The sequence below is a fragment of the Rhipicephalus microplus genome, unplaced genomic scaffold (assembly GCF_043290135.1).
Source record: "Rhipicephalus microplus isolate Deutch F79 unplaced genomic scaffold, USDA_Rmic scaffold_405, whole genome shotgun sequence".
In the NCBI taxonomy this organism is placed as follows: Eukaryota; Metazoa; Arthropoda; class Arachnida; order Ixodida; family Ixodidae; genus Rhipicephalus; species Rhipicephalus microplus.
This window is the reverse complement of record NW_027464969.1, coordinates 74,551-84,898: the sequence shown is the minus strand read 5'-3', so window position 1 is coordinate 84,898 and position 10,348 is coordinate 74,551. Positions and strand designations below refer to the sequence as shown.

The window sequence follows — 10,348 nt, the reverse complement described above, 5'->3', positions numbered from 1 at the left end:
GTCAAGACTATGTACAGCAAAATGATTGACTTCGTAGTCCATATTCCAGCTTCAAGGTTATTCTGCTAGGCTGCACAAAAAGATGGTGTTTCTTACATTTAAGCACGATTTAAAATATAAATCCTAGTCACAACATGAAAAGAATGCTGGAATCGGTCAGTATATTTCACGGCCTTTTCATTTTTCCTATGATCTAAACGCACATTCTGGCCTGTTGTCGGTCCCTTTAAGGTGAATTACAGCACAACTTTTATGTCGCAAAGGTGCACTTCACAACATAAACAGGAAAGTTCACTGATTCACTCAGCAACCATGCAGTCTGGCATTAATGCATTGTTCAAGTGGTTATATGTTGCCCATTTCTTGTGACAAGATGTATTTGGGGTGAGGCCCACCACTGGAGGCGCGAGCCCTGCAATCGCGGTAGCATGCAGAGTTGGATCACGTGATCTCGCCTCGCTCTGGCGAAGGAAAGCTGGTGGTTGGATGCGTTGTTTTCACTTTTGAACAGCGTTGTTTTGCTCTCACTTGATGTATGCGAACTTCTACAGACTACACAATCTGGAAAGTTTGAAGCAAAAGTTATCGGCGGTGTGCTGCAGCGTGCTACGTACACGATGACACCGTCGCGGCCGCTGACAATAACACTGTCACCTCTCTCTTTCTATTTGTTGTGGTTGTTAATTCAAGCCTATGGGGTTAAAATAAGCACCGACCACGATTGTTCACATGAAAGCAGAACGTTTCAATTACCACACGGGAGCCTCGTTCAATAAAAAAATGAATGTGCAAACAGACCGATTATGCATATTTTAAAATATGACGTCGTAAAGGCCGCGTCGCGATGAAAGCTCGTCCTCCCTGTGTGGAGGGAGCCTAGGCGTTTTAAATAAGGTTGTTCTCTTTCTCACGACGCACGTACGTAGATGTGGCAGAAGTCTTTGTCATTACATTTAAGAATGTGCGCCGTCGTCTGAATTGTCAGAGAGTGAAGATAAAGCCCGGAAGTTCAGTTCTTTCCCTTAATTTTTGCTAATTTAACCTATTCCGGTCTATTTCGTGGCCAGTTGCTTCTGCGTGTTCGGCCAGCACGTTCGACGAAACCTTCGTTCTTGCATCATACATGTGCCGCTCCAGTCTGCTAAAGCTGCTTTTCTCGCCAAGGTAACTTCTACCACAGTCTGCGCCACCCCCACTCCCCTCTCCTCCCCGGGTGTCTGCCCCATGTGTGTACTCAAGCACACAGGTTTCTGTCTGCCAGTGGTGTAGCCATGGAGTGGCACACCAAGTCTGTGCCCCCCCCCCCCCCACCTCTTCCCCTGAAATTTTTCCATGGCAAAAAGCGCACGAAATAACAGACAACCACATCTGCCTCCCCCCCCCCACCTCCCAACTCTATCAAGGTGGTGCCCCCTCCAGAAAAAGTTTCTGTCTATGCCCCTGCCGTCCGCGACTTCAGCTCACATGGTTCTTTGAGTCTGCAAAATGGGCTCACGGCCACTTCTCAATGTTGTTTTGATCTACAGGCGGAAACGTGGCCAGCTTCGAAAACTGATTCATCTTCTAATAGCTACCGTGAAATGTCACACAGCTTATGAATGAAGTTGGAAAGAAACTGGACACTGGCATTTTTACCGAAACATGAAATTGCCATTTAGATCACGGTACAAAAGATGTACCTCGCAGAATGTCCTTTCAAGGGCACAAAATAATACAACTGGCGCGCAGTCTGTTCGCTGCGCTTATCAAACCCGGTCGGGATTGCTTTTTCTTTTTTTATCACGATTTACCTCTTCGTAGAAGCTGTGGAACTGGCAATCATTCATTGTTTTCACTCATGTGTGGCTCAATGGGGATCAAATGCGCACCGTCTAACAACCGTACAAAATTTTCACAATAAATATTAGGATCGTGCCGCAGAGAAACTTCTCCTCGTGTGAAATTTTACCTGCATATTTACAACTCTGAATGAGGCATGCATGTGCATGTGACTCGCACGTTTGCCCGATATCATAACAGAAAGGTTGCGGCTGTAATAATCCTGTGCTGCTTCCCACAAAGCGGGGAATCCATTTGCGCTGAGCTTCGTAAGGATATGTGTGCTAAGCAAAAATGAAAATTTGCGCATGCTTGTCGTGTCAACCGCGGTACGTCTTTAGATGCAAACCTACAACGAATGAAAAAGTGTAATTGCGCACACTTCTTTCAGCAAAAATAACTCTTTGTCACAAGCACGCGTGAATACCCATTTGATGCTTCAATTCGACATGGAATGAGTCTCTACCTTTTACAAAAACAGAGAGCTCGGCCAGACGACGCCGGCAGTGAGGCATTATGAGAAGTGTAAAACTTTTCCAGAGCAGTTATTTAGCACTTTGCACAGTCAGTAAAGAAGCTACGGCAGCATTTCTATGATTTCGTTGAGTGAAGTACGACAAGAATAACAAAAAAAAAGAGACGCAAAAGGGGCTACGGGCTGCGCGCGAGAAGGCTGGCGGAGCAATCCAACCACGTACATCATAGGAATGCATCTGCATGGTGGCGCCATGGTATATCCTTGCTCCCAATACTGTACAACAAAAATGATTTCTTCCCGATATTCGTCTTTAAACATAGGACTCTATTTTCATACATTCCCTTATGAGTTTAAGAAAAAAAATCTAGAAATGAATCACTCCACTGAATAGTTCATACAATACTGTCAAACAATGCACAAGTTGTCTACCAAGTTTCCCACTTGGGGACCAGTTCACCTGTCCCATAGAGGTCCAGCAGGTATGGCTCATATCTCTCACTAGCTTCTTGAAGTTCCTGCTCATCTGCTCTTCGAACGCAATAGCAAAACCTGTGCCTGTCGAAGCACTCAACCACCAGTGTTCTCGTGAGTGTGTAGAGCACTCCTCTCGCCACAAGTAGTCGCTCAATCTCATAGAACTGTGGTCCCTCCTCTGTTCTCCGAACTAAAACACTCCCAGCATGGTACGTGCGTCGGTCGACCATTGCATTTTGTACTTCATGCACTGTCTTCGACAAAACTTCTTTGGCACATGTTGGCAGTGTGCTCCATTTAACAGGCCTGCTTCCTGAGGCTTCTAGTTCCTGGTATAGCTCAAAGTTTTTCAGATGACAGCTCTGTTTCATCTGGTGCCTTTCGGCCAGAGTATGTGTCAAGTTTCTGTAGTTCTTGATAGTTGCAGCCATTTTTTTGAAGCTTTGGTGTTTAGCCTCAAATCTCATCGACCAAAAGTTCTTGAGTGGGCCAAGCTCACGCACAAATCGAGCATAGTGAACCATATAATGCAGCTTGGGGATGAGTGCTCCAGGGCCATACCTGGCTGAAAAATCAACCAAGAAGCTTTGCACAAGCACGTCCAAGTATGCAAGGCGGGCCGATGAGATTTCAGCTGCAAAAATTATATCAATGATCTCGCGAAACTTCAACAGGAGCTCCCAATCTTCATTGCCTTCTGGGATCCTCGTTCCAAGGATGAGTGGTAAAAATCTCATCAAACACCATTTGCTGGATGCCGTTCCTGCCAATACAGCATTACTGTTCAGAAACGACATATTGATTGCAGGAGGCTTGTTTTTTGTGTCGTTCTTCCCGTACTTGAATGCCCACACCAAATCCAGATCCTGCTTGGATAGCAACCTACTAGATAAGAGCGATCTTAAAACTTGCCGAAGCACGGATTCTGCACCACCTTCCAATATGTCATGCATTAGGTCTGGAGGCAACTGCCGAGTCACATCAAAATAGGGAAGCTGGAGCAGGGGAGAGGCCTCATTGACACCATACAGACGTCTGTTGGCTGTGTTCACAGCTACAGCTGCAAGGTGCAATTCATGCCTACCTAATGTGCGTGCTTGACACATGTCTTCATGCGTTTTTTGTGCTAGCTGCTTTGAGGATATCATGCAGAATCGACAAACTCGCCCATTGCTGAAACAGCAGGAAAACCCGCCAAGGCGGTTCAGGGACAGATTGTCACCACAAAATGCAAGCACAATAACTCTGGCATTAACTTCACGCCCTTGCACACTTAATACGAGGCCCTCCTTGTGCATTGCCTTCAGGTCATCCAGCAGTGGCTGTAGTATAGGGCCTAGACCATGAGTCTTCACATATGCGTAGCGCACAAGCATGACCAGATAAATATTGTCAATCTGTGACCTATACCTGGCATGAATGTTCACCAAACTACAGTACACTGCCAGGATCTTGTGCTTTCCTCGTTTAGCTCCGAGGGGATTTACAACTTCTATTTCATCTGTGTAAAATAGAAGAATAATTGTGTGTGTGCTGCCCTCGGGAATGATAGATTGCATGTGTTCCTTGAACACCAGGCCATCTGTGTGATCTCTGTACACAGAGGTTTCATGCCTCTCAATATTTACAGGTGATTTTAAATGGGCTGCAATGTCCGGGAGCTGGCAAAGTACAGTGAGAAGCTTTGGCAATGGGACGTAATGATAGTTTGCATCCTCACCGACATAATGCTCTTCAGCTGGTACAAAAGGGAAATTTTCCTTCACATAATTGTCTCGTTTCCATTTACTCTCAATCCCATTGAACAGGTCAGGCAGAAATGAACAGCCAAGAAGATTTTGCAATTCAGGACCCATCACTGATGTCTCCATTGCATTCATAAATTCATTACCATAAGCCTTAAGCACAAGCTCGAACACCTCCTTCAGTTGGGCAAATATCTTCACAGCTGCAGCATGTGGCAAGCTGTGTTTTGTAGTGATGGAAAAAAAGAAATCCCATATGGTGGATTTAACTTTTTCCAGAAAGCGCTGAAAGTGGTCACGTGGAGCTGCAGTCTGCTGTGATTGCAAATTCCTCACAGGAGTTTTCCTATGCGAATAACCGCCGCGAAAGATTGGCAGTTCGGCGCCGTTCATTTCAGCACTGTGCATATCCGCACTGTCCATTTCGTGCCGAAGCTGTTCGCTTGACGGCAGTTCAGTGCTCCGTCGATCCCTTGGGCGCTCGAGCGACCGCTGATGGCAATTGCTGCCATTTTCTTCAAGCACGGCTGAGTGGTGACGATACAGGTGTGATCTGTAGGAGGAGAAGTTCGTGTACGTGTTGGCGCAGCCTTCGATGCCGCATATCACGCTGAAGTTCGGCTCTCCGCTGTGCTCTAACCCTATGTGCGTTATCACTCTTACCAGCTGGTAAGAGAAAAACGGGCATCTCGGACAGTACTTTGCATTCATAGTTCTAACCACAAATCACCAGAACATTGCTCGCTGGAAAGCCACACGTCCTAGGTGTTCGTAAGATTAGCAGGCGAGAACGTGAATAAGTTCATCATAGTAGACATCCGGCACATGGAAAATACGAGTCAGGAGAAACACGCCACTGAAAGCAGAATAAAGAAGCTGTCTTTTTGCTGCAGCACGGATGAAGGAACCAAACGAACGCTGTAGTCGTCGTGAACAACGCCTGGACACACGCGGGCAGTGAACACGGGTAAGGATGGGTAAGGTGGCTCAGTGTTGCCACGACACATTTAAAAAAAAAAAAAAAAGTGGCTAGAACACAGAACACCTATACACTGCTAGAATATGTCTTCGAAAAATGAGTAGATCTCTTTATTCTGCTATTTGCTCTCGCTTTAGGAATGCCAAATTCAGCGCCTATAAAGGTCATTTTTATAAAACTGCACTTTTTAACAAATAGTAAAGGAAATGTCCCCGACATGAGCCGTACGTGAGCAGGATATATAAACAAGGGATACCTACAGCCTTGTACTCGCATGCAGCCGGCCAGCAACTGTTTTGGGGTTGGGAGGGGGGTGAGGCAAGCGTTACGAGTAGCTGTGGACACATATCGTAGGCAGACCAGGAATGTCCATTACACTGGCGTCTACTTCTCATTACACTGAGTAATTTATGTTATTACATTCCGAGAGTACGTCAGCACTTATAGATCGCAGACGTCAGCATTATTGAAACGAAGTGCACCTCACGGTGCGATGATGCGGATATCATACGTACGTAACGCTAATGTAATGTTTCTTGCATTGCTATAAAAACAGAGTGAACACTGGAACCACAATTGACGTTAACGCGACATGGCGCCTGTAACATAGACGTACCCTAGGAGTACACAAATAATGTTTATTGAATTTTTATGAAATTAGATAACTAGCACTACAACCACACAGAACTGATGTTGCCCCAGCACTACACCTGCATCGTGTCTTTTTCCAGAGCATTTTCAAGACATGGCGTACGTGGCTCTGTGACAGGGTGCAATTCCTGCTGGGACCCTGACATTTACTTTTTATATTCATCGGGTAAACGCTGTCGATGTCAGTTTACGATGTCTGTCCTTGCCGTATCCGGGGTAGATATAAACTATCACCTGTGGCGCGCACAAGTTTGACCACGTACGTACGGGACAGCATTTTCACGCTCTCATGTTCTCTCTTATCCTTTCATACCAATTTTGCTCCATACCAAGTTAAACAGGCGTTACTACGTTATTGTGCACCGCGTAAAATACCGTGTTATTGCGCTTGTGTCCGTCTAGTCATTGACTCCAAGTGTTCGTCATAAGCGGTGCGCAATAACGTAACAACTAGTAAATAGCTACCAACTCGCCCAAGCAAGTACATCCTTAAACAGCTTGGGGCCGCGAGAACATTCAGACGTACGATCGATCGATAGATAGAAACGTTTTGAAGTGCCTGCAGTTGGCAAAGAAATGTTTCGCATTTAGGAAGATGAGCTCCATTAAGCTTTCGTGAACGAAATTGGAAGACAGGTGTCGTGAAGAAGAATAGTGTGCCGAATAATGTGAAGAAGAATAATGCACCACATGCGCAGTTCAGTTTCAGATGCGGCTACACCAAACAACACACTAAAAGCACTTGTGTTGATCCTCGTGTTATGTTTATTCGGCTTAGCACTGACTGCTGCATGTTAAATCTGTGATGTGGTGGAAGTCATATATGTGTCATGTGCGCAAGGTCAAAATCACAGGCCATAGCAAATAGCGTCCATTGGATAATGTCGTCCTGTATCTTTGCAAATAACAGCTTTAATAACCAGTTAGAAAGCATATAGGTCTTCCTAGCTGAAGTTCCTGATCTCTCTGTGGACTCAGGTGCAATATTTTAGGCTTCAGAGCCAGCGGCTAGCTGAAGCTTTCAGAGAGGACAAGGAGCTAGGCAGCGATAAGATAAATATCTCGATCAGCAAGACCAGACTGCTCAAATCACTACAGTGATAGAGCGTGCCTTGCTTTGTCGCCGAGGAGAAATTGGCTCATACAACATGCTACTCGATGGGGTTAGTGGCACGCATTTCTTTTATTCCAGAGACGATACTTGCCCGAGAGCCAGATTTGTTGTTTGTGGTTCCGTGGATTTTGGGTGTGGTCCCAGACAACGCTCCGACAACCTGAGGTTGTCCTGAGGATGACCTACACCGTACGAAAGTATGACCTGAGGAAGCCCTCAAATGAACCTCAAGTGGTCCTAAACCAGTCCGTTTGTCCGGCCTCAGATCGTCCTCAGGGCATCCAGAAAAGAGCACATTATGATGAGTCTAGTACTTTTTGAGGACGAAGCATACAAGACCTAGGCACTCATCAGACCTTACGAAAAGTTGCTCTAATTCTTCTTTTGGAGCGCTGAAATGACAACTGATCAATCAAAAGTGCCTGAACATGCACACTCTTTAAAGCACTGCCTGTGAGGTTTCAGTAACAATTTCTTCAAGTATAGCAATAAAAACAGCAATGCACAGAAAACATGTTTATTTTCAGGAATGAAACTTGGCAGTTTTCACTAGATGAGACTTCTTGCCCTGTGCCTTCAGAGGTCTTCATCCGATGGGCTTGACAACGCGACACTTTGAAGACATTCTGTAGTAATAGAAAGCAGCATATCTTGAAGCACAAGTGAATTTAGAGTATCAATAAGAATATTAAGACAATAACAGCATGCCAGATTTGAAAGCATAAAATGAAAATTATATTACCATAATGTGCAGGTACGAACTAGCCATTATATAATGGTGAAAATGATTTATATAGTTCATGCTTGCATACACATCAAAATTCGAGTAAGGCAAGAAAATTATTTAAACTATAACAGCAAAAGTATCATATGTTATGATAGCTTCAACAGCACAGATAATAAAACTCACCCTCATGGTGAGTGCGAGAAGTTCTTAAGCGCTGCTTCTGGAGCTTTTCCCCAGCATGCCGAAGCCACACTTTAATCACACACTCGATGTCATTTTTTTTTGTTTCCGGAAAATTTCGCCTCACGGCCTCTGAAAAAGTACAAAGTTCATAAAACAGGAATTACACAAACATAATACATTAATATAATGCTACATAGGTTGTTTGAAGAAGTACCTCTAGTCAGCATGATCGACATTTTGATAGGTGGGCACATCATCATTAAAGGTCCTTGCCATCCTTCCCCATGTTAATTTCAAGAGTACTGACATTGACACTATGTGTTGCATTACAAGAAGAACACCACGAAGAAGACATCATTGTAACTTTTTTGAAACCTAGCATGCAAAGAATGATGAGGCGCCTTTGACGAAAATACGTCCATGTATGAAAATGTTGACCAGCTTGTCTTAGGTACTTATTCCTGTTTAGAGATCCTCAGTGATCACTATGAGCTTCCATCTGTTAGTTTTCATCTGTACATAAGATTTCCACTACAGTTAAGAATGCCTAGTAGTGCTACCTGATAATAACTTCTGCAAGTAGTGAATGCTTGCGTATGTGTGCCATGCAAGTATACTAGTGTGCTTGAAGAAGCTGCAGGGTTTCTTACTGACAACAGATATTTCATGCTAAAAATTTTCCACGTTTAAGCACATAATTTTAATTAGCAAGCATCCTAAAAAATTTAATGCTTTCATGAAAAGATTGTTCTTTTGCTATTGACTTCAAATGAAAGATAATGTGGATAACAGACTTAGAAATGTCTGTACTCAAACACGGCTCTTGCAGCACATGGTGTTGTGAAACAAATTACTCACTGCAAATGACATCTGTGACACCTAGATCCACAAACTTCCTTTTGCCTTTTTGGCCTGCCCAGCTGAACTGCACAGCAACCTCAAGGCTTAGCAGAAGCTCCAGCATCCTCCTGGCTGCTGCCCCAAAAGTTGAGCCACCAAGGCCAGCAAGCTGCTGTATCTGTAAAGTTTTGAGGTCATTATTTTTTTTAGAAGAGTAGCTTAATGCAGTGACTAGAAAAAAAAATTATAGAAAAATATAATGAATGACGTACAAGCTTTAGCTTAATGTTGCCATCAGCAGCAAGTCTCCCCTCAAGACTTAGAAATTGGTCAATATCCTTGACCGGTGTCAAAACCACATTATCATTTGTCTCATCTTGAAGCCTCACTGTTGTGTTGAAAAGGTGCTGCTGCATGGCATCAACCTGTCGTCCCAGCTGCTCTAGCCTCATCAGGATAGTTTGCGAAATTCGCATGAGTTGACGCACGTATTCTGTAAAGACGTGTTCATGAAGTAATAGCGCTGAATTGCAACATATAAAATGGCAAAAGCTGAGATAACATTGAAAATGAGAAGTGCTACTAAACACAGCAAAACAAGCACACAGTTGTTTATGGCTTCTCTGCACATTATTGTCGGTTTTAGAAATTTGTGCCTACATGGCTTCAGTTATTTTGTTAGCATGCTCAGTGATGCCTTTTTAGGACCTGAATACGCATGCAGAGTTGACACTGAGATGAAGCACCTTCATTGCGTGCTGTGATTCAGTGTACCCATATATTTACAACCTAGTTTTCAACAAAAACTTGGAATAAGTTCAGAAAAATTGTTGAAAGTTAGGTTATTAAGTGAATTTGTGAAAAATAGAATAAGCAGAAACAGATACTTTAATGTTTTAAGCACTGAAACAATGTGTGACCAGACCATACATATAACAGTTGCCATAGTTTTTGCAGCAAAGTGATGCCACTATCACTTTCCCAACGAAAGCAAAAAAAAAATGTTTAAAATATAACTCTTCATTTATGGGGTAAAAGCGTGCTCATCGCCATCAAAGTGACACACAGTCCTCATTTCCACTGTGATCAAGAGGCATGTTCTCTACACTAAATAGGCGACAACAGTTGTTGGGCTTGCTGCTTCCGAAAAAAACACCCACTATAAATGGTGCTTTGTCCTCCAAATTACTTATGCGTCCCAGTATGCACCAAAATTGGCCCCGTGAACTTTTTGAAACCGGCAGACCGTCAATGTTGAAGCTAAGCTTCAAAATTCTTGGTAGTTCTGCACAATCTTGCAGCACTCGCTGTAGGCCTGCACTGAGGCCGAAATGATGGT

The 10,348-nt window shown here is 43.9% G+C and overlaps 1 protein-coding gene across 1 annotated transcript; it reads right to left on the bottom strand.

The window, feature by feature from the left end:
- Nucleotides 1–7,760: 7,760 nt before the first annotated feature.
- LOC142794365 (uncharacterized) lies at nt 7,761–10,166 on the bottom strand. The gene is made up of 4 exons (XM_075885885.1): nt 9,282–10,166; nt 9,028–9,187; nt 8,170–8,298; nt 7,761–7,885 (listed from the first exon to the last, which is right to left on the bottom strand). Exons 1-4 carry the CDS (start codon nt 9,483–9,485, stop codon nt 7,836–7,838), a joined length of 543 nt encoding a protein of 180 aa, XP_075742000.1. The 5' UTR covers nt 9,486–10,166; the 3' UTR covers nt 7,761–7,835.
- Nucleotides 10,167–10,348: the final 182 nt, after the last annotated feature.